The sequence below is a fragment of the Drosophila gunungcola genome (genome assembly GCF_025200985.1).
Source record: "Drosophila gunungcola strain Sukarami chromosome 3L unlocalized genomic scaffold, Dgunungcola_SK_2 000009F, whole genome shotgun sequence".
Classification (NCBI taxonomy): Eukaryota; Metazoa; Arthropoda; class Insecta; order Diptera; family Drosophilidae; genus Drosophila; species Drosophila gunungcola.
In genome coordinates this window covers 637578-662730 of record NW_026453181.1, presented here as the reverse complement: position 1 = coordinate 662730, position 25153 = coordinate 637578, and the positions used below count along the sequence as shown (strand labels likewise).

The 25153-nt window shown below is 44.4% G+C and overlaps 1 protein-coding gene across 1 annotated transcript in view; it reads left to right on the top strand.

Moving 5' to 3' along the window:
* The window catches only part of LOC128259670 (MOXD1 homolog 2), a 116680-nt gene that overhangs the window by 28247 nt on the left and 63280 nt on the right, over nt 1–25153 (top strand). The window contains exons 2-3 of the mRNA XM_052992198.1: nt 21481–21928; nt 21966–22381. Coding sequence (XP_052848158.1) covers nt 21811–21928; nt 21966–22381 — 534 coding nt within the window. The 5' untranslated portion in view covers nt 21481–21810. The remainder of the gene's footprint in view (nt 1–21480; nt 21929–21965; nt 22382–25153) is intronic.

The following is a 25153-nucleotide window of genomic DNA, read 5'->3' as shown; positions in this document are numbered from 1 at the left end:
AAAAACTTTTGCCAACTTCAAGTTGGAAGCTGCTCTGAAGTGGAGCATCTCTCCCTTTTGCCTTGTTTTGTATTTTTATTTCCTACTCTCGGTCGCAGCGGAGTACAAAAGTCAAGAGATTTACTAAATAATGATGTAGAATTTATTTGCGATTGGCAAATGTGAATAAACATCAGTGATTTTACGCAGCCGAAGCATATTTCTGAGATTATTTCTTTAGAGGAGCATTTCCGGCAGAATTCGCTTATTAGGGGTCCCAGAGAAGTCGAGTGACTCATTTGCAGATCAATTTGGATGAATAATTCGCGATGGTAATGTGGTTTTGAAGTGAGTTGAACCAATGAGTCAGATAAGTCGTATTTGTTGGCTGTTGCGTTACCTGTTTTTCATCGAGGTGCCTTCTTTATTTTACTCCAAACAAAGGTTTTCGATTTGTGTGGAACTCATTCAGCTGGAAATTTCAAAGCATTTTTTGGTTGCGTTTTTCCCAACAGCTCCCTTACCTGTTTGGTTCGCTGCATACTGGCATTTGTTACATTTTGTGACTCTGACTATTGTAATGCAACGGGAAATTGTGTGGAAAAAAGTTGTTTGCATCTCTATCTCGTTGACATTTCTTATGGCCCGCTCTCCGCTGCTTTGAGCCAGTAATGAGACAGACAAGTCCAACCAAATGCATTTCCCCATGCCGCCTCTCTTGGCGAATTGAAACCTATTTGCGCAACAAACAAAGCCAAATGCCTCATGGCGGTGATTGTTGGTGGCTTGGGTTGCTCTCGTTGTTGCTGCTGCTGATGATTATGACAATATTTGCATTGCCGCTGCTTGTGCACACATATTTTTACAACCGGAAGTTGACTTTATGCATTTTGTCACTGTTTACACACTATTCAAAAATTATTGCGCAACATTTTTTATGTACTCTGGCGCTGCTTGGTTTTGTTTGGTTTCAGTTGTTGATTTAAGTTGCGGCCAGAGTTCTGCCTTTGACAAGTCTTTTCGATACATAAATCCCATTTTAATCGATTGTGTAGTGCGTACATACAACAACAAGCAAATAATAATAGATTAAGACACCATTTTAAGCCTCCCACTAATATATTTACTCTTTTCGTTACAGGTTCGTTAATCAATCGAATGATAATGTTGAAGTTCGTTTGGATGAGTAAGTTTTTTACTTAAGGAACATATATTGGTATGCAAACACGAGGTTGTTCGAGCTAATGCATCTCCATTTGTTCGATCGACCCCTGAATTATGACAGTTTTATCTAAGCCACCCCATCTCGGTCTTTAGGCCATTTACTAATTCCATTTGCTACCACTTTGACCCTAAAACCGACTGGCTTTTCATTAATATTCCATCAGCGGCCGATATGTAGATGGCTAGTTCTTATCGGGTCTACTCCATAGACGTCGGTGACTCAGCCGAATAAAAGGAGCCAGGAATGCACTGCCTTGGCGGAGGGGTCAGATAAGGGTCGGTTTTAACTTGGCTAATGGCTGCTCTTTAACCATTTTATTGTATCACTTTCCTTATCAGAGGTTCCTCAGAAGTTTATTTTGCTTTGCGCTGTGTGTGGCTCACATTTAACCCGTTGCCCACCTGCATCCATTTAATGCCCCATTTGATGGCTACACGGTGAAAACCTGGTTCGAATCAGCGTGGCTCGCTCACTTACCCATACCCATATTGTGCGCCAATTTTTATGAAGGGGGCGGGCGGGTAGCATTGTCAAATAAAAGTAGAGGCCTCTAAAATAGCTTTTAAAGTCATAAAACTCCACGACTCTCAAGCCGTACCATAAAAATTAACGATGGGTGCGTGGGGTCGGAAGTGAAAGAACTAGCAAATGTTTGTTTTGCTTTCATTTTGCGTTTGTTTTGTTTGCGTTCGCTGGTTGGGCCCTTTTTAATAGAATTTCGCTTAATTTGAGTCCGAGGCGGGGGTACAAAAACTTTTCCACTCTTTCCTTTTTTTCCAACTCTTTTAATTAAATGGTTATTGGCAAGCGGGCTGGGGGCAATGTCAATAGCCGGGGAGAGGGACAGTCGGCGAAAGCGTAAAGCGTATTAATGATGAATATTTATGTGCGGCCAGAACGGAAACGGAGGAAAAGCGGCATAAATTAGGCGAAAGTGTGGTCAGGGGGTTGGTCGATTGATTCGAGTGGTTACCGGTGGTGGTGATAACTTACAGGGGATAAAGGCACTTCGGGTTTAGATAGGGATAATTATGCGCCAGCGTGAGCAAGGGTTAAGGCCGTGGTGAGTGGATTTCTCGATCGAGCAGATAAGCGGGAAAAGTGTTTTTCCTTTATCATTTTTCTTCTGGGAAAGGCTGCGCTCAGTCATCGATTATTATCTTTGATATTGTTCTTCCCTGCCACTCTGACTTATGACGGCTAGAATTCCCTGACACTTTTCCCCACTAACGATGTAACCACTACACACATAATTTTACCCATGGATACTGTATCCAGAAATCCTTCGGATTTGGCTGGTGGTAAAACCTGCGTTAGTTCCGCTCGCCACACGTTGCACGTCAAACAAATTGTCTCCAGCGAGCTGCCCCGTTCCCCTATGATTTACTTCCGCTTGGCGAGCATCTCAGCTCCCAGCTCCCAACACCCAGCAGCCAGCAGCCAGCACCAACGCCACCGCCACAGCCACCGCCACAATAATCCTGCAGCTCAGTCGAAATGTCGCTGGCAATCTAAGAAAGAGGAAAAATGCCAGCGACAGCGGTTGGGTGGGGCGTCCTCGGCTGGTTGGTGGAGCAGCAGATGCTGCTGTCGCTCAGCCACCGCCCCACTATCTGCTGCCCCCACCGAGGCTTTGTCACATTCAAGATGCTGGGGCTGCTGGTGTGTCGGAGGAGAAGAAATTCAAGTAAATTGATTTTTTCTATGCTCTTGGCTTTGACTACTGGGACTGTCAGTTTGAAAACGCTTCGTCGTCTTCGTCGTCGTCGTCGTCGTTCCATTCCAACAGACCTCAACTCCCCCACTCAACCACTGCCCGTTCAGGAGCCCTTGCAATTTTTGCTTTTGGCGCGTAATCGACTTCATGCTTTTGCTTTTAATGGTATTTTTCCTGTGGTTCAAACTAATATCCATAATGCATAAATATTGAAACCCTACGACCTAACCCCACGCCACCCAGCACCCTACTGAACCTCCAATCATTGGGCTGCCTTGGCATTTTTTGCTCGATAAATATTCCTTTCCCTTCTTGTGATTCAACTCCAAGTCACTGGTCGTCGTCTTGGCCTTTCACACACATATATATCATTTTTTCTTGTATATACTCGTACTTTGGTGCGTCGTTTCGCTTTTATCATCATCATCATCAGTCGGTGAGTTTTCTCGTTTTTATAAAATTTATGCGCAAAAATCCCTACTACGTCTGCAATTTATTGCATTTTCGTAAGTCGAGCGATTTGAAAATGCCACCGGCATCAAAAGCAAAAGCAAGCAAAATAAAAACAACGAAGGGAAACAAATAACATTTTTGCTGATTTTAATGTTTTGTCAATGTCCCAGCCCTCTCGCTTTGACCCTCCGACAGCCGGGGGCTTTGCTTTTGTTATTGCTGTTGATTTGTTAATAAACAATTTTTATGTCCTGCCGGCCATCGGCATATAAAAAACTCACACGAACGAAAACAATTTTTATGGCTGTGGGGTAGGCTTATGGAACGATACCCTGTTATAATGTTGATCTTAGAAGTTTATGTTTACGTTTCGTTGGGTTGGGTTGGGTTGTACCCTTTCAAAGGGTAATTTTGTAAAAGTTGGTAAAGTCTTTACTCTACAAAGGCTCTCTAGGTCTTAGCCAAATTTTGAATTATTATTTTTAAAAGAGTATTATAAACATAATATATTGACAATTTAATCTGTTTATTTTAGTATGTAAAATTTATTTTTTGGGGGTGCAATTTTCTCTAACTGACTTTTACTTTTTAACAGTCTAAGACCACTGGGCTGTCGGGGTCGCTTGAGGCCGTCTTTAGTTCATTTCCATAGTTTAAGCCCTTTTGAGGCTCACTTGTTTCTTTCCACCTTATTATCGGACAACTTTTGGCCCGACTTTTGCTGACTACGAGGACAGCAGATGTTGCATTTGCCGTTTTCCCTTTCGCAGTTGTTGAAGCTGGAACATGTGGCACCTTGAGGTGGAGGAAACGAGGCTGACTTTGAGGCTGAGCCCGGAGCTTTCTTATTCGGCTGCTGGCTCTTAACTGACGGCCATATATCTTGCCACGCTCGCTGGTCTCGGTCTGAAAGTCGGTCTTAGACCATTTCTTATACTAGTCACAGTTCTATAATTTCTCGATTTATTCTCAGCAGCGACAGCTTGTGTTTTGTCCTTGTTGCTTGGACTCAGTCGCTGTCGCCGTCGCTGTCTCTCTCAGCTGCCAGGGACAATCCAAACATTATTCAAAGTCAAACTTCATTCGCACTCACAGTCACACATGCGTGGAGGCAAATTTTTAACCACATTATTTATTTACTGTTTGCTCTGTCTAGGCACCTGCCCCACTCCCCATCCATCCAGCCCCGCTCAATGTGAATATGTTGCACACTTCTGTTCTCGCTGTTGTTATTTAGATTGTTTTTCTGCTGCTGTCGGTTTTCTGCTTTATTTTAGTATTTGTATCAGCCACAATTTATCAGAGGCCATAACAAAAGGCGCCGAGTTGGCTGCCAAAAACGGAAACCAAAAACCAAAAACTGCACGCCGAACTGCTCCCTTTCGGCCTGCTCCTAAATTTTTATTATAACGCGACACATTTTCTAACTCGACAAATAATAATTTCGCCGTGGCATACGACATGCAGAAAATATAAATTTCATGCTCTGAATGTTGTTGGAATGAAAAATCATAAAAAATTGCCTAGCATAGAAAAGTGATGGGGCAAAAAAATGATTTGCCATAAACAAAGGAAACCGAGAAATGAGGTCATAAACAGGTTTGAGTTGTTACAAGGATCATCCATCTTAAAAATCACTAAAGGCGTTTGAAAAGACAATTTATGGAAACCTAAATTAAAGTTAAATTTATATTTCAAACTTTATAAAATCGAGTTTATAAACAAGTTTTCCTTTACCAAGCTAAGTGGTAACTTCTGGTAATCCTCTTTTTTTATATTTTGAAGTTTCAAAGGAGATTCTTTAATATTTCTGCGACTCCCTACTGTAAATAGCCAGTAAACCCCTTCACATATTTGGAGTATCCACTCGTACAGAACAACGGCTAAATCTGGCTTATTGGCTACACAAGCTTCAATTGTTGTTTTGGCATATTTTATGCGTGTTTATCATTTATATGCTTTTTACCCACTCACACACTCACAGACAGACACTGACATAATAAAAACAAGGGGGAACAAAAGCCTATAAATTAAATAAATTGTAAAATATAACTCCAAAGGGTTGTCGGGATCAGAGAAGGGATTGCATGGGCGCAGAGGGAAAACGGGGAAAGAAGACTGCTAGTTATTTTATTAAATTAAATATTTCACTGCAATAAAGATTATCAGTTGGCAAAAGGCAGCAATGATAAAGCAAATAGACAAATAGACCAGAGGACGACTCACTGACTCTTCAAACAGAGCCCAGGGGTGTCCTGGATAATGTTTGAAGGGGGCGACTGGGTACAGCTTCACATACTCTAACACGAGCGTTAACATTGTAAGCAGACCATATAAATGTAAATGAACTTTCCTGATGCCGTTTCCGCTTTCTCGTAGTCTGCATAGCATTTCCTGTCACACACACACACACACACACACACACAGGCCCAGTTAGGCAGCCATTTTTTGGTGATGCATGATTCTCATGCCGCCCACTTCGCACACAGCCTCGCCACTTTGCATGTGACTCTTATTCAGTTCCGTTTTTATTTGCTCAAACAATATTCGACATAGTAATTTTATGCTTCGACTGCGGAACACATAAAATTATCTTTTGAATAAATAAAGATAAGAGGAAGACACACACAAACACACACACTGGGAGCATAGAGAGAACATTACGTACATTGACACAGACACAGGACATAGAGTAAATGTTCACATTTTAATGTTTTATTCAAAAGGAAACATTCAGAGACGAAGATGCAAATTAAAATATCATTCAATGCTGGCAATTTAATATATTATTTTTGATAAATGAATACGGTCCTGCCGGCAGCAGAGAAATGCTTTCCCATTAACATATGCATGAGAGTGTGTACACACACACACAGTCGTAGGCGGACTAAATCGTTAGAGCCTGGTTAGAGACACCTACGCAGATAAATCTTGTGTCTAACGCTTGGCCAAATATCTTTCTACCTCGCAGAATTCTTTGTTACAGCTCGAATTTAAATTTCAGACTTGTATTATTGTTGCCCAAATATTTTTGCACTTTTCAAGCTTAGCTTGCGGATTACAGCATTGCTGGAAAATGAAAATGTTTTGTGGCTCTGGCTAAATGGTTTTCTGTCCCATTGTTTGTGCTTTCCTGTTTTATTGGGCACAATAGCACGCACATGTTTATGCTCGGATTTTGGACAATGTAAATCGGCTTAATGATTGAAAGATGTTCAAAGGGTTTCCCCACACAATAGCGATGGCGCACATGCCCCCAGTAATCAATAAGAACATTTTAAGGGTGCTTTTGAGGGGTTCCTCCCATCCCCATTAAAGTGGTTAAAGTTCGAAGTTTAAACTTTTGTCAAGCGTTGAAAGTTTTCCTTCCCATTCGTCAAACTGTATCCGTAAATCTGTCGGGCTCAGTGGGGTGAAAGAGTCCGAACCCAACTAGCATTTCATAGTCACATTAATTAAAATTTTATGCAGCCCGCGTGAGGTGGAACTTTCCCCACTCTATCAATTTCCCTTTCGGCCATGTCTGGTCACGGAAAATGTCGGATGTCATGTGAATCAGCGTTAGGCCTGTTATCCTCTAGCCCACACATTCGGACGACTTTACCATGTATATATATCGATGGCCATTTTTGTATCGCTTCGTGGTCGGACGGTCAATTCGATTATTTTTCATTTTTCACCTTTCCCGTTTAAACTTTCACATGTCGCGTATAGTTGCAGTGGCCCTCGCTTGTTGTTGTAAATTCCATGTAAATTAATTAAACTCGCTGGCCGTGCCACAAAAAAGACAACAAATTGGCAGGAGCATCTGGGATGAGCCCGATCTGACCCACCTCACCTCGGTTTTGGTTTGAATGGATGAAGGGCCTCCTTCATAGCGTAAAAATTATATATTGCATGTCAAAGGGCAGACAATGTGCCCGCAGGGGGTCAGGGTGTGGGCGAAGGTTGGAGGTTGGGGGTTGGAGGCTTGGAGGGTGCCACTTAATATTTTTTCATATGCCACAAATCGACCGCACGACGATCGGAGGCCGCCACTGGACTCCGCCAGAGGACACGAAGGATACGCACAGGTGCGCGACAACAATTAACGAAAATTTATTCAATTTACGTACCGCCCCTTTCCAGGCGCCATCCCGATATTTATGGAGTTATAAGGAATTTTTAAAAAATAATGAAATTTTTATATTAAGCTCTCACTGCTCTTTCTCCGTCCAGCTATTAATACAAATAAATTAATCAGCGCAGGCTGCAAATTGCTTCAATGGCCAACCAAGTTTCTCATTTCGATTTCAATTTTAATTAACAATTACCATTCCATATATGCACATGTATATGGCACTTTATATAATTACCATTCTGGAAAAGCCGCCAATTCTCTTTTTTAGCAATTCATTTTAAGCGGTTTCCTATAAATTATATCGCCCAGTCAGTTAGGGTCAGACAGGCGAATCTGTTTTGATTGTTGGGGCTGGGTTATATGGTTATTTGGTTGCCCTCTGCGGATAATCTGCGGTCGTTCCGAACATTCCACACCAGGCTATCCACCGAAAAGTATGGAAATTTCAGTCGCTCTTTCCGCTGGAATGGGGCCAAATTATCAGTTGGTCATAACTTATTGAAAACTATGATAATTGCTCAATTGCTTAATTGAATATGCATCAGGAAATATCCCACTTGAGTGAGCGTCTCAAGGGGTGGGGCCTTGAGAAAGGGCTAAGCAACTCTCCTTCACTCGCGTTCCACTTGCCCTACTCCGGAAACCACACTGACCCACACTCCGCCAAAACCGACTTACCAAGGCCTAGACATGCCAAATGCTCATTCAACTTCCATCCTTCTTCGCCGTCGTACTCCACTTTTATTATTGATTAAAAGTGTGCAAACGCTTTCGCAGCAATTTCGATTTTAAAACCACTTTCCGATTTCGATTGGTGGCGGCGTCTGGCGAGGATTTTAAGTTTGTTTTTCGCATGGACATCACGTATTCAATCAATTGCAACGACGACTATGATGCGAGGGCACCACCGGGCCAGCGGGTGGTGCAGTGACGAACTGCGCTTATTTCGGTTGACCCATTTTGCCAATTGGCCAAAAATGTCTGCAACGTTCTCGAATGCAGTCTTTTGAGGCCATTTCCCCGCTTCGTCAAAGCAGGCAGGGCACTGGCCAAAAATTAAGATACGAGAACTGGCCAGTTCAGTTCAGTTCAGTTCAGAACAGCACAGCACGGAACAGAACAGAACAGAACAGAATGCAGCAGAAAAGAGGGAAAGGGAGGAGTAGGGGACCGGGGCGGACCAGGCCAAATGCTGCAGCTGATTGCAGATTGGTTTAGACAGGAATCCACACACACACACACACATGGGGGGGAAATCTCACTGCTCTCTGCTCTGCCTCGCCTCCTCGGGTGTTGACATTTATGTCCAATGCAGATTTTTCCACAGACAGCTCCTGCCTCCGCCCGTTGTCCGTTGACCGTTGCCCGTTGACTGTTATCCGTTGCCCGATTTGGCCCCAGCAGGGGCAACAATAAAATTTGCCACTGTGACGGGACACAAACAGGACGCAGGATGGTCAGACTGGTCGGGCCGTGCGGTCGGAAGGGCAGGAAAACGGGCAGCACGAACTCCTGTGTCAAACAGGCCAAAGTCCCAGTCGCTCCTGCTTGGTGGTCGAACAATGTAAACGCTTCATGTTGTTTCAAAACTTGTTATAATTTCATACCCCTAGGATCGAGGGTAGCTCCGGAAGGTGGGTAGGTATATGAGCTACGTCTTTTGACTTTGCTTTCAGTTTTATGTATTACTACTTTTTCGAAGTCCAAACTCCTTAAACAGCAGTTACAGATAAAAACAAAGATATATTACAAAAAACGATAAATCCTTTGATTTTGGGAAACTTTAGTCCTCACAGCAAAGCTTCGAATGTCGGGTATAAGCCCCAAGTGAAAAGTTTATTTCTAGTTCTGATAATTTAACGACAAAAAATTTGAATTCAGACACTGTTGCTTTCCAAAGAGTAGCAAACAGTATTGACAGATTAAAAAATTTATATATTTTCTTAAGACGATAAATCCATTTACTTGGAGGTACTTAAAACTTTGCACAAACTTTGCCACAGGTAACCTGTCAGTCGGACCCTCTGGCCCTTATCATCCATTCCGCTTATGGAAAGCAAGTTGTTTAGGCAGCCGCCCACTGCACTCCCCCCCCCAATGCGATCCACCCCCCTCTCCCACCGATTGCACATCAGAAAACTCATAGCATACTGCGGAGCGCCGGCTTTTGAGCGCTCTGCAGGAAAATTTATTGAGCAAAGTTGCTGAGCTGATGTATTGCCTGGTAGGCAGTCAGTGGACGAGATGGGCGGTGGGTCGTTTGCTCGGTTTGCCTGGTGGGCGTGGCAGGCGGGAGCGGGCTGACAGTTGGCATACTTTATCATCGGCGAGGCAACGACAACGCTGAGGGATGGCCGAAGTATGTAGCAAGTAGGATGCAGGATCAAACCACAAAATCCAAACTGATGCACACAAATAAAAACGAGAAGCGGCAAGGAAAAAAACGGAGAAAGAAGCGAGCAAACAGCGACTGCACACAGTTGAGCCCCCTCTTCATATGTGTGCATTACTGGGGCTTGGAGAAAGGAGAAATGGGTGACTGTGGGATGTGGGTGGCAAAGGCGACTTTAAACGTAACTCGTCGCTTTGCTATGCACTTGTGTTGCTTTTGTTGCTTTTGTTGCTACTGTGCCATCTCTTTCATCGTCTCCCTGTCTCTCTTCCTCTCTAGCCCGCTGTGTTTAAAAAGTTTTATGCTCGTCACGAGAGAAATTTATTGCACTCCGGTGTTCAAAGCTTTTATCCTTTTCATACAGTACGGCTAGCCACATATGACAAGGGTATACGGGCACCATGAGGCATGTCTTGTGTGTCAGAAGAGTATTGTAAACAAATCGGAATCTAAATCTACAGCAGGCAAAGCTTCTAGAATGCACATGCTGCTGAAATGGATTCTCAGAAATACAGAGCAATTTTAGTAGATTTTGTGATCTTGTAAGGGTGTCCCGTTTCAAACTATATCTATGGTTAATCAATTAACTTAGTTTTATCAAATCTTTGAGAGGCTTACATAAAAATTGAAAAACTTAGGGACCAATTTCACTGTTATTACTAACAAAAAAACATGATTTGATTTTTAAACACATTTTAAAGAAGCAGGAAGCACACAAAACATACTTTTAGCTTATCTTGTCAGCTCTGTATAAAATAATATACTTTGTGGTATCCTGTAGTCCGTACCTTTTTATATACAGCTTGTTCCTGTTGTTATCATTTTATTTTTTGGCCAAAGTGCCGCCCCGTGTCCCTCGCTTACATTTCAGACTCGGACTGTGTCTGAAAAACGGATGTGATTTATTTGGTAATGCTAATGATGTTTTTGCTGCAGTCACCGCATCCTGTCGCTCAGTCCTGGCCCCTCCCCCTCCCCCGCTACCTACTCCCCGGCTTACAGTCCCTTTACCCAGTTTATTTGAGCAATTTTTATCGCATGTGTAGCAAGGGCAGCAACAACTAAAAACAGCAGAGGGATACAAAAAAAAAAAGAAAGAGAAAGAAGCGAAAACCTGCCGAAAGTTTTTCGACAGCCAGCAACAAAAAACCTTTGCGGAAAATGCTTACATTTCGTTTTCAATGTGAGAGCGGGGCTCTGGGAAACTGTAAACATTTTGCCATTTATCTTGCGTAGCCAATAAATCGCCTTTGTGTCCCCGTCTCCCTTTTTTGCCGCTGGCAAGGTACTCGAAGTTAATTTTTTAAATGAGCAAAAGATTTCCTCCATATCGGAGTATATTTATGTGGCCCGCTCTCTGTTTCCTGTCTGCAAGAACCGGAGATGTTCAATATCTTGTCACTGGCATTGACAGCCCCCATCGGATGGCATTCGAAAGCGATCCAAGGGCTTTGTGCTTTAATTGTCTAGCTTAGGGTTTTGGTTTATTACACAGACTTAGCCGACATTGAGCTTTATTAATTGTTTGCCCAGCACTTTTCCCCCAACTGCCCCCATGTTTGCTGATTCCATGTAAACAGCAGTCGACAGCAGTCGAGGGAGCTGAAATTACCCACAAGGTTATGTAAGGGGACAAGGTCAAGTCTCGAGAGACGAAAGAAGAAGATGAAAAGTCCTGCCAAGCCTGGCAAATGTCGAGGCTGCTGTGGAGGTTAAACGCATATGATGACAACATATCAGACAGGCCATTACAAGTGGGGAAACGCAAAACGAAGCCCCTTAACCCATTAGGATTACGGAGCAGAGTTAGTTAAGATATATGGCGCCAGAGTTGTAAACATATCATGCTACAGCTGGGATTCAGAACAGAACGCAAATTTCTTTTACTCTGAATAAGTTAACCGAAAACATTTCTAAGCTGCAAACTCCAAATTCTTCAGGGGATTGAGCGTGCATCCCCTCCAATTATAATTCTCACCATCTTTCGAGCACCTTCCTAATTTAATCCGTGCCCGCAATTGTTTTTATTATTTGCCAACCCTTTCAACAAGTGACTTGCTGTTCCATCATCAAGCTAAACTCACCCAGGGGACCACCTTCCCAACGCCCATTTCCCAGCTCCCAGCTCACAGCTCTCATCTCCCAGATGTTGTCATATTGGCTAAGCCAACTGAGCTGTTCTCCGACAAAAGCCACAGTTTTCAAGCTACATTTGCCCCATTCGGGGCCCTCCGCTCCTGCTGAGCATGACATTGAAGAAAATGCTGAGGGCCTTGGAGGGATGGATGGACGGATGGGTGGGTGGGAGGACTGCGTGGGTGATGGCGTCTCAGCTTGTGGCAGGGACAATTAAAACGGTAACCGAAGCTGTAATCTGCAGAATGTTTACACTCAAATGGCTGCTTTGTGCACATTCTCCTCAACCACCCCCAGAACCTACCCGCCTTTCAAAGGGAAATATCATGCATTGTCATCCACTTGAGTGGCGGCGCTCTTGGAAAATTCATAATTTATTTGTTTTGTCATTCAACATTGTAAATAATGCGAGAGATTTTCAATAATCTTCTGTGTTAATATTGAAATTAATTTGTTTACAGTTATGCTACTTAATTAAACAAAACGAGAGCACGCACCACACACAATCCCCCGGTCCCCCGGCCCCCCGGGCCCCAGAACACCTACCCAACTGTTGGTTTACCGCAAGCTCATAAATAACAGCAGGAGGAAGCCAGAGCAAGCGGGAAAATATTCCTACGTGAAGGATCTCCCCGGCAAGTTGAAGCGAAAACCAAGAACAACCATTGCGTTTTAAAGCCTTCAAGAGGATTTAGTCCTGTTCAATTATGCAATAAATTTATCACCGACACAGGTAGCTCTCCGCACCGATTTTGTTGCGGCACAAATGAAATATTCATGCCACTTGCCGCATTCCTCCGATTATTGCATTCGATTAATTAATACCCGGGACACATTTAAATAATCATAAAAGTTTTCTGTCGAGGCCAGAAAAACATTTGTAATGGCAGGAAATTTGTTAGCGCTCGCCATAACAAATTAAGTGAGAAACATCAAATTGTGTTCCACTTCTGCCCACACGTCGTCACACACTCCTCCCTGTGGATTCTTCTCTGAAACGCAGTTTCCAAGTATGTCCCAAACAGATTTATCTATTCATCTAACATACTATAGGCATGTAGCGTGCCCCACCCCCCGCCCATTAGAGATCTCGTGGGGAAGAAAAAATTAGAACAACTTAGCAGCATGGGGAGACGAAGAAGAGCGGCGATAAAGCCGCCGTGCCGCCTGTCATCATTTATTTTGTCAGTCTAAAAACAATTTGAAAACTTATGGCTGCAAACAAGATACTCCGCCCGAGATGTAGATACAAATGAGATGGAATCGGAGAGATATTCGGCCCCAATCGCATCGAACATCTGATGCTCTGTAGGCTTGGGGGAACTGTAAGAAACCCCACAACTTAGCTATAGGATTTCAATTTATGGTCTCTAGGTGTATTTGTCTTGTCTTCTAAAATTTAATCACAAGAGTATTTTATTTCAAGAAATGTTTTTTAAAACTCGGCAAAGTGAGTCATAATGAAATATTTCAATATTAAAGAAGAAATAAAGAGTACCTAATAACTGAAAAGCTAAAAGAAATATTTTTTGTCTCAATTCTACTAAAAAATTTTAATTTAAATGCACTGAAATAACAAAGAGCGACTCACCTTTATTTATCCATTTCAGCCATTTCTAATCCCTTCAAAACTACCTTCGAAATTGAATTTCTGAATCTATATTTCACTTGTATTCTCTTCTATTTCAACTCTAAAAGAGCAATCAGATCTTAGACATAATGTTTCCTTTTCTTAATCCATTTCCTTGTGCCATAATTCCATTTTTCACGATGATAACCCGGATCGAACAAAAGACCCTTCGCCTGGACAAGGTGTGTTCCCATACGTCTTTTGTCGGGAGGCAGTCCTTTATGCACGCCAGACGGTCCATTCTTCCCTTTCTTGTCGGCCAGGCCTTTCAGCCTGGCTAACAAAGTCATCAGGCCGGCCCGGCCCGGCTCGGCTCGGCCCTTTTGTAGGGTATCAAAGAGATGTAGCAGAGTATCCGAGTTAACGAAAGCCCAGGCAACGCCTCCCCGCTGTCTCTTAATGATGTGTGGCTGCTGCGGAGAATCTTTTCCTCTTTTTGCTGCTTTTCCTTCAGTCATCATTGTCGTCTGCACCTACACACACACACACGCACACACACGCACAACACAAGTCATTAAGTGTTAATTTAATGGCCAGGAGATCTTTGTCACAGATAACAAAATGCATGCAAGAGAGTTTAGTTCGTTTGGTTTGGTTTGCTTTGGTTTCGGTTGGATTCTGTTCGGATGGTTTGGATGGGCCTGTTCTGGCCTGGTCTGGGAGTTCTCTCTCCGGGCCTATCAGCCAGTTGGCATCTCTTACAAGTTTTGTGGAAAAAACATTTCTGTGCGCAGCAGGTGATATATGTGTGTGTCTGCTTATGGAAACAACAACAAGCGGCCAATACCTCCCAATACTGCTCGGGCCGGGCCCCTTGGTCATATGATATTTGTGTTGTCGGTTTGTTAACGCTGACAGACAATTAAGTGTTTGCTTTATGTTTATTGGAATGGACTTTGGTGGGGACTGCTCCACGCGCTCCTTAGCGAATTGATTGATGGCGCTGGGTGGAAGAGTTGTCTCCGGTTACCTGCCGCCATCAAATATTTCCTACTTTGCTACTTAATGCAATAAAAGGGCCCAAACTACATAGAAGTTACAACGAGTGGCGGCCTACAAGATGCGGATTCCGGAATCTGAATCTGCAGGCCTTTTGCTTTTGTCGTGCTGATGACTTAACGTAACGTAACGTAACGGAAACTTTTTAATTAAAATTCGAAAAATTAATTAAATATTTTCTGTGACGTCGCCGGGAACAACAACAAATACAACAACATCAACAACAAGTACAAGCAGCAAGTACGGGGAGTACGACGGCGTTGACGATGACGACTTTGAGATTAAATTTCCTACCTTCATACCTACCGAAAATGCAAAAGGCAGCAGCAACAGACACAAGGGGGTGGCGGGGGGAAAAGGGAGAGCGTTGAAAAGTTTCACTCTGCCAAAATAAAAAAAAATAAACAACAACAACAAGCAGAAAAGCAGAAGAATTTCCCAGGCAGGAGGCAGCAAAAACGGCAACAATATCAAGTGCAAAATGAGAAAATTCACTTGCCTGGTTCAGAAACACACAACTACGAATAGTGGGGCTGCGATGAGGGGCCTCCGGGGAAGTAGTATATTGTAGTAACGGGGTCCCGACTCTAAGCAATAGACAGAAACAAAAGAAAGTTCCTGGGCTGGGAATAGAAAAGGAGCGTTCGGAGTGCCGGAGAAAAGTGAACGGAGTTCGCAATTGCAGAATGAGTAAGAGCTAAAAGAAGAGGCAAATTTTATGATGCGCAGCTGATAAGCCAAAAAGATGACACACAGCCAGCAGAAAGAGCAAGCGGGAAGCCGTCGGCAGGCAGCTTTCTCCAACTATTTGTGTATCCATTGCACACTAACAACACAAACAGACCAAGAGTAAACCAAGTTTAAATTTGCAGACAGACGGACTCCACGATTTCAGTTGCAACTTGCTCAAAGATGATGCTCTGCCCAGCAGCATAATCCTGCATATTCGATGGCGACGGCAAAGGTTATCAACCCAATAGGAGCTTGGGAAATGTCCAAATGATCCCCCGGACCCATCCTGACCCGCCAATGTAATCAATCACCCCCAGAAAGAGTAAAATATGCAAATAGAACCCCTCTCATGATATATTAACGTTTGCCCTGAGATGAGATTGAAATCCTGCAGCGCAAATACTTGTAGATTCAGATACTCCGAATTAAAGTCGGAATTTTGAACAGGCTCTTGTTTGAGTTTCGTTAGAGCCAACTCCAAAGATAACCAAAGCTTTGCCAACTTTTATATACATATCTACCAGTGTGTGAGTGTGTTTATATATCCGTGCATTTAATCCAATTGCACCCGAGTAGAACTTTTTATAACTATGCCGACAAGCCAATTATGCCAGAGTAAATAGCAATCTCCACCCAGCCAGCACCCAGTTGAAAATGTTAAAAACTTAAACAACGCTGACATATTTCCCCAGATGCCTTCAAACTTCCATGCCAAAGTGGTGAAAAGAAGAGAAGGGGCTGGGGAGCTATACAAAAATGTTATGTCAACGCAGCTCTCTGAGGCCGACAGCACCCAAACCCCCCACCTGACGGCAAGAAAACCTTTTTTCATTTCGTGTTTAATGAAAAATGTCAAATAAAAGTGCCCAAAACAGAAAACGTCAGCAAAGTGCAAAAAGCTTTGTGCGATAGTTTGCAGGTGGAACTGAGGCAATAGCCTCGAGAATGCCAATAAAAAGCGACGGGCGACGGCGGGCGGCGGCGGGCAGAACTCTTTTCGGCACACTAATTACTATTTATTCGAAACGAAAATTGCTAACGAGCAAAAGATATTACCAGGGCCATAATAATCAACAGGCGGCAGGGCGCTGAGCACGGCCAAGCATCCAATAGAACGAATTATTATTTTTTATGATTATTTAAATTACGCAACGTTCCAGGAGGAGAGGCAGGAACTGCTGGAATGTCGGTGCAATTTACAAAAGGCAGCCACTTTGCAGCTCCATAGCTGCCTTCACTAATAGTTTTCATCAGTCGGCTGGCCCCCTCACAGTGGGCTAAGTCCGCACGAGCTTGGCTTAGCCCTCCGATGCCCCCATAGCGAGCACTTTGGCTGCCTGTTCGGCTTAGAGGGCCCACTGTAGCGGCACTAAGGCAGGCAGAAGCCTGCAGCTTTTAGTGCAATTGGCTGCCAGCTTGTTTAATGATCATTAAATACGAAGACGACACACGATGGACGACGACACAGGAGTCTTGGGTTTGGAGGCGCAGATTTGATTCAAACCGCTCTTGACCAGGCCTTAATAAATGAGAACAGGTAGTCGAGTCCATCCCCTCCTTGCCTCGACTCCCCTCCACACCCCTCCTTTATTGCCCCTCCTTTATTGCCCCTCCCAAAAAGCCCACTCAACTCGAGCCCGGACCGACTTGGTTTTTATTTTCCTGCTGCTTCTGTGGCCCGGGGCCAAGTGCTTTGGACTCACTCTAATTAGTCAATTTTTTTACTCAATTAAATCTGCAAGGCGCTGAGCGGAGGAAGTCGGTCCGATGGGCGGCAGAAGAGGCACTCGAGTAAGCAAATGATGTGCAGTAATTAGTGGAGTCGCAGCGCATCTGTATAGCCATGCATACCCGTATAATTCCCAGTTTGACTTGTCTCGGAAACCTTGCCCCGCCGATGATAAATAATAATTTTTTTCCCCACCGCACTGGATGGCAATTTTCGCTGGCAGGCTGCAGGATGACAGGTGCAGTGACAACCACACATGCACATGCACGCTCCTCCAGATACACGTTCTCACAGATACACACTTGCGCGGCTGCAAGTACAACAACTTACATGTCATACAAGTTGCCTCGTACATTTATAATCAAGCTGCGGCAACCGCAGAGCTCTCAAATCGACAACAACCACGAGAACGCATTGCATAGCTGTCGTTGTTGTTGTCGTTGTTGTTGCCGTTGTTGTTGCCGCTGCTTCGTTGCCGCTGCTTCGTTGTTGCTGCCACATGATGGAGCATCTTCGATGATGACGAAGGCCCGGTAGCGTACCGTGTGTGTGTGTGTGTGTGTGTGTGTGTGCCGTGTACTTGCAGCTTGTATCTGCTAAATGAAAACATACCCGGTAAGCCTGCCCCACAGCCCCACAGTCCCTGCCTTTTCCTGCCCCCGGCCTTCTGTGTTAGCGGCTAAGCAAAAGAAATTGCCACAAACTGCACACTGGGATGCGATTAGAAAGTATTGAAATGCGCCAAAAATCACTAATTACACCTCAGCGGGCGAGGGGAACTGGAATTCCGTCTGGTGAGAGATATTAAAATGTGAAAGCATTCGATTACCTCGCAAGTGGAAGGTGAAAGGAGCAAACGATTCGCACAAATCTGAACCCATCGTTATTAATGATGTGTGAAATGGAGGGGGCAAGAATGTTCTGTGATTGGGCCAATGAGTTGGCTAAATATTGTAATTAGAATGGAATCAATTAAGGGAAAGGAATACCACCGAATGACCTCAGCAAGAAAACAATTTGTATTGGCTCCAATTTCCCAGGGGGTAACACAATCATTTATTTTCTTGTAAGCATCGACAGCTGAATACAATAGATTGGTACACTTACCTTTTAGTCTCCTGTTAATTAGTCTTTTGCAGCAAAGATCTTTGCTGGTAGCAGTAGACAAATTAGTGCCTGAGTTAAACACTTTTAATGAGTACCTGTGCTTTTATTTATCAGTCTAGGGCAGCATTTTGTTTTAGGGTAGTTTTATTGCAGATTACCTTCTTGATGAAATATTTACGTCATGAGCAAGTTTCGATTTAGCGAGCTGACCGCCCAAATGAATTTGAACTTTATGGTTTACGACTATTAGTTAACTGCTTTCCACGAAACGTTGTGCCCACTCCAATTCGAAAATCGTATGAATATAAAGTTGGAGAGGTCCACACGTTGACCTTGTCTAAACACCTTTGGCCCCATCGAGAACCGTTCCATGTGGGCTTGTCCCACTGTGGCTAAAGCAAAACATCCTCATCAATGTCGTTGTCCGTCTGCCGGCGAACAGAAGCAGCCGCAGACCAGATCTGGAGCCACAGCCTCAGTGCCTCAGTGCGTCCTCCCCTGCGAAACTACCCGCTCCATCTACAAATCGTGCAATGATGAAAACCATTGGACAAAGTCTTTGACTTGTATTCATTTTTTCTTGCTTTCCTTTGGCTCCTCTTTTCTTTCTTTCTTTCTTTCCGCTTCTGTTGGCTCTTTTTTGTGTGCCGCGCGGCGCTTGGGAAGGCTTTTATATGCCTCATTCAGTTGCATCTTTTTGCTCACCCATCAGCCGGCGATGGGTGAAAGGGAGGGGGGGGGGGGGGGGCTCTGTCCGTTTTGTCTGGGTTTTTGTGTAAAAGCGACTAATGTGTCTACGGAAGCCATTTCGTGCCTTTTAGAACCAGTTGCCAGAGCAATCTTCGAGTTTGTGTTTGTTTTGCTTTTGGCGTAGTTAATTCGCCAAGTAATAATATTATACGAGCGGCCTGGACGAAGCACTTGTGCTTATGAATGTCCTCTGGAGATGGTAGCCTCGCAAACCAGAAATGATCGATACTCAGCTGAAGGCCTGAACCAAGAACACGCATTCCAGCTGCCAAGCTCACGCTGCCATCGCTGCAACTCGACGACGAGCACTTGTACTTATGAATGTCGTCTTCGTCTTGGGCAACATGCTGTGCAGCCTGGCAGCCTGGCAGCCTGGCAAAGGAGGAACCTGCCGGACCTGCCTCCCTCCAGGCAAAATTGGCTTGAATTTTACGGCAGGCAGCGACGACCAGAGCAACAATCATGATGATGAGGACGATTGGCCTCGCCTGGGCTCGGTCTGTATTTAAGAGACATCATTCATCTGACCGCCCCATCAACGACAGTCGAAGTCTGCACAACGAATCTGCCTGACGATGACGATGATGATGATGGTGGTGATGATAATGATGATGCTGATGATGACGACAGCAATAATAATAACAAACAGCAAAAGCAACAGCAAAAACAGGGGAACCCTGTAGCCCTGTGTAGTATGATACAAAGTACAAGTCCGCATAATTATAATCAACGTCATTTAACGTTGCCGGCCGTCACTCAGCGCCATCCCAAAAACAACGGCCATGGAGCTGGGAGCTGGGAACTGGAGAAGCCATGTAAAGCTACATTGCCCCATCAAGCTCATTGTTGTGTATCTTAGGGATACATTTTTGATAACAGCAGCGGGGAAGGCAGGCACAATAACGTTGTCGTTGGGAAGGAAGTAAAACATAAAAGTCACCTATAAATATGCCATAGAAATCTGCTAGATATTGCGGTAGTATCTTTGATATCCATTTGTCCGATGGCAGGAACTTCCTAAAATTACTTTTATTGGTCGACATTAGGAAGAGCTTGTTATGGCGGAGCACATTTTGCTAAGATATTCAACATTCCCAAGGATGTATCGTGGCGTGGCAGACGATAGAAATACTATACACTTTCTAGGCTAAGGAAGGGCATTCCATCTTCGCTTCGGCAACAGAACACTTTTCCTCTTAATTCGCTTTCCGTTTGGGCTTTTCAATTTTCTCTGTTTGCCTGGCGTTTGTTGACCTTTGTACACTTTGAACACGCGACTAAGCACTTGGAATTAGCGCAAATACGTTTCAGTATCCACGCAATACGCACTCACACAGCGGCGAGAGGTATCTATGAGTTGTGTCGGGGCAGCGGAAGTTGGCTATTTATAACAAATTACCAACCATTTGACATTTACCCAAAACGCCGACGTCAAATTAAAGATTTGTGTGCGGAGTGTGGAGTGTTGGCGGAAAGGGGCGGTGGGCGAACACTTTTGGCATGTAATCAAATGTAACCGCACACCCAATATGGGCAGACAGCTGCGATGGCAACGGAGGAAGTACACAGGAGCCCCGGAGTCGGGAGATTTGAGGACTACGGACGGACGGATCGACGTCGTCAATGCGCTTGCGGTTCGTCTGGCCGAGCTGCGGCGATTTAATACAACAAATCCCCCTGTCCGAACTGGACTGGTCCCACTTGGCTCCCTCACTAACGCCATGCGGACGGACACGGACAGCGGCTTGACTCGGGTTCGGCTCTTGGCGACCTTCTTCATTAAAATTATGACAAGCTGTAATTATCTTCGATTTGCTTTGACCGAGCCACAACGCACTAATTGCGTGCGAGACAGTGGACTCTTGATATCCGAGCGGGGAAAGCCGGAATTAGTCATTCAAACACCGAAAGATAGGGCGACGGAGGTCGGAAGGGGTGGTCTGACTCACTTGGTTCGCTTGAGTGCAGACATGGGAAGGATTTCGGCAGAAGGCTGGTGCCGATTTCTTCACAATTTTTTATCCTTGCACTTTTATTGTGCGAGCGCTGTATCGGAAGATATTTGCCCTCTTCCTGTCACTTTGATCATAGTTCTTTTGCCCACTGACTTTAATTTCCCTGCTCACGGGAGTACTTCGAGCAATTTCGTCTTCCGACGTACATTGCTGTGAAAACTGCGTGACCAGGCTAATTAACGTTTCAAGGAAAATGTTGACGAACTCTCGACAACAGCAACGGCAACAAAAATGAACCGTCAACTTTGTTGTGATGTGTGGATGGATGGACGGATGGATGGATGTCTGTGTGGCAGAGTGCCTGAGTGGCTGAGTTACTGAGTGGGGATGTGTATCTCATAGATACCGGTTCATAATTTATGTAATTATATGCGTTTAAGCATTGCAGCACGAAAGAAGACCTAGGGCAGGAGGAATCGAGTTCTTTCCACTATTATAGCCGACAACAAATTATAGCAATTATTTAACATTTTTTCCTTTTCCTACCAACTTTCAGGTTGCATCCGCCAGATCAGGCCAACCGCGGCTTACAGCTTTGTCCATCCGCGGCTTTGTTCGTGTGACAAGCGAAACTAATGAGCAGCAAATCGGAAACAGGAAGCAGCGACGAAAGTAAAATTGCTTAAGTAAATAATCGTAACTGTGATAACACCAAAGAAAGCACAGAACAGCAGAGCAGAGCAGAGCAGATCACAAGGTCCGAAGCAGTTGCGTAATTACGAGCCATCGTCCAGTGATTTTGCGCGCAATAAATGTCAACGTGGCAACAAGAAAAGTAATCACAACTATTTGCTAAGCCCAAGCACCCAGCAAACCAGCGCACAAAATGGCTCACCCAAGGAAGGCAGTCACGACGCCAGCAACACTCGCTGCCCCACCAGCAACACTCGCAACACTAGCAACACTAGCAACACCCAGCACGGCAGCAACACTGAGGCGGAGCAGCAGACGACCTAGCAAAAGCAACAGCAACAGCAACAGCAACGCATTCAAGTTCAAGGCGGTCATCGTTAATCACATGTTTTATATCCTGCCACACGTTCAGCTTGTTCTGGCTGCTCCTCCTTGTTTTGGCCAGCGGAGCCCGTGCTGCCGGCAAGCTGGCCACTCGCAGCAACAAGACCTCGGGCTCGTCGGCAACGTCGGCGGCGTCGGGGGCCGGAACAGCAGCAACATCGGCTGCGGCGGCGGCTGCGTCCGGAACACCCATTTGGGATCATGCCATCGATTTGAATGAGGATTTTCGCATACTATGGCAAATCATTAATCAGGATATAACATTTGAAATACAGGCACGTACCCTGGGCTACGTCGGCTTCGGATTCTCGCCCGATGGCAATCTGGCTGGTGCCGATATGGCCATCGGCTGGGTGGACAAGGGTCAAACCTATTTTCAGGTAAGTGAAGTGCAAAATAAAAATGAAAGCCCACCACAAAGAAAGTGAAGAGGGGGTAAGGGGGGGAGGGGGGAGAGCAATGGCAAAGGCAAAGAAAGCCATCTGGATGGGGAAGGGGGAATCTGCGCGCCTAACGATTTTTCATTCCCGGCTAACGTTTTCATTTTTCCAATGCGTGTGGCCGGAAATTAAGGGCAGCCCCAGCCGGCCAACTAAATGAAAAGTTGTCGCCCTAATATCATCCAATTTATTCTCACAAAGTCTCGTTCCCTGGACAAACATTTTGCGCTGCCGCCTGTGTTGATAAATATGTTGTATGAAAAGTACACAAGAAAAACATTTTGCCACTCAACTTGGATTGTAATTAATTTGTGGCAAAAACAAAGCCACACAAAAAAGGTGCGCGAAATACTATGTATATGTATGCAGACAGTTTGCCCGGCGCTTGAATAATGACAAACTCATTTGCGGCGTTGGACAGAAAAGTTTTTATTTGCACTTCTGCCGCACAGTCTCGGTTAGCTAATGGAATAGTTGGGGCTTTGTCGCTGTTACTTGATTATATCACTTAATCTGACCGCTTGCGAGTTATAGCCAGATATTTATTGTCGAATTATGTCACTCGCTTAGGATGTGCTTAGCCAAATCGAGGGCGGCCACTGATTTGTCCTTTTCAATTATGAAATACGAAAAATTACACAAAATTATGGCATCTGGCCTCCTGCAGCTTGATCAGCTCAAATTTCATGTCGCACTTAGCTCGAACTCATTTCCATTAGAGGGACCGATCAACCATTCCGTTTCACTTCTTGTGACAGCCTTCATCGGACCACCAACTGCCAGCGTTTGACCCTGCGTTTGGCCAATAAAACGCTAATTTTTCGTTTTTATTTGGAAAAGTCGCAGAAGACGACGTCATTTGGTTAAGACTCTGGGCCCAAAGGAAGTGGTAGCACCTCTCGCCCAGCTCAATGGGGACTCTTCAGGCAGAGTAATAGGAGTCGTCACTGCAAAGTGTCTAATGAAATGCGAGTATTGCGTGCTGTGGTTGCGTAGCTCTTCGCTTTTCTTTTTCTTTTTTCACTCCTGGCCTGACAGGATATGCGTGGGGCAGGAAAAGGCGGTGGGTGGTGGGTGGTGGTGGGATGGCCAATTGTACGGCTGACACAAACAGAGAAAGCTTTTTTCCTTCCTCGTTGTTGCTGTGTGATTTAATGATTTTCGAGGCAGCCAACGAAAATGTCACCCACACACATAGTGATTGTTATTGTTGTTGAATGTTAAATACCAGCCAGATACATTAATATGTCTGTCTACCGCCCCCGACCTTTCCCGCCCCGCACCCGCTGCCCCGCCCCGCTGCCCGGCAGACTGTCTGCTTGTGTGACGGTGTTAATTTCACATCTTGACGTGTCGTTGGTAATTGCGAGTTGCTTCAAATTGTACATACAATATCGTATAATGGGACTCGTGACTGTCACCTCGCAACCAACAGCCCTGTGCGTTTTTTCGGAGGGAGGGGGCGGAGCTTTGCTTTGACTTTTGTATGGGCGCTGATTTGTGGAGAGGTTCAAAGGTTAATTAGAGCTGAAATAGATATGCCGATTTAATATATCAATTAAGTGCCAGGGGTGCCAGGTGGTAGAAAGGACCCTGCGTCAAAGCAATGTCAAAGGACCAGCACTTGTTTACACATGCCTCGGGCTGAGGGTTTTCGGGCCCTGTTTCGGGCCCCGTTCCTCCACTCCACCCCCTGCTCAGAGGAGCTTATCGCCTTTAAGTTCTTAATTACAAGTGTCCAGTGCCCAGCATGCTAATTGAAACAAATTATGCAATTATGCATGTTTCTGATATGAAAATATTTATGGAAAGCAAAGCAGCTAATTGGCTAATTTTTGGAATACTATTAAATTGTCAAAACGACTTTTGCCCAGGACATAAAGCGTTTGGGGGGCAGGCGGATGAAATATGGATGGCCTAGTACATTTTTATGTTGCTGGCATTTATGGAATTTTCATTTAAAATTCAACACACATCGGCAGAGTGAGAGAAGAACATTGACCATAAAATATTTGCTCACAGAATTTGTTCAATTGACTTTAAGCGGAGTCGGAGGGGCCGAAACCGAAGCCTAAAGCCTGCGGGCGAGCCAGCGACCAGAGTCTCTCTCTGTCAAGAGTTTTTATCTTAAGTGTCAGCCCAAGGGCAAATATATAAGCATAAGCTTAAGTATGGCTCTGTGGAGGGACTCGCAGAGGGGGATAAACGATGCCACTGACATAGTTCTCATTAGATTGAACAATGTGTGGGAATTTTCGCATTCAATTTGGGTTTCCCTTAACTCGGTTTTTTTGGGCAAGTGCCATGTGCCTTGGCATACTTGGAATGCTTTTTGGCTGGCATGGTTTTTAAATTCAACCATGATTATGATTGTTTCACGAGCCTTATAAAAATTGCAAGGCTTGAGAGAAAAACTAAAGATGAAATATCTTTGAAAGCTAATTATTGAGCGGAAACCAAATTTTAATTGAATAAAATACATCTCATGGCCTTAACAAAAGCTAGCTAGAGATTTAATCAAATCATTTATCAGAAGTTGAGAGGGAACTTTTACTTAAGCGAGAGTGTCTTATTTAAAGATAAACATTCCTGAATTTTAAGCACCAACAATTTCAACACTAGCATATAAAACATCTCAACTAAACGCATACCAGAAATGAGTAAACACTTTTGGAATGCAAGAAACGCAGTAAGAAATCCGTCTCATCAGCA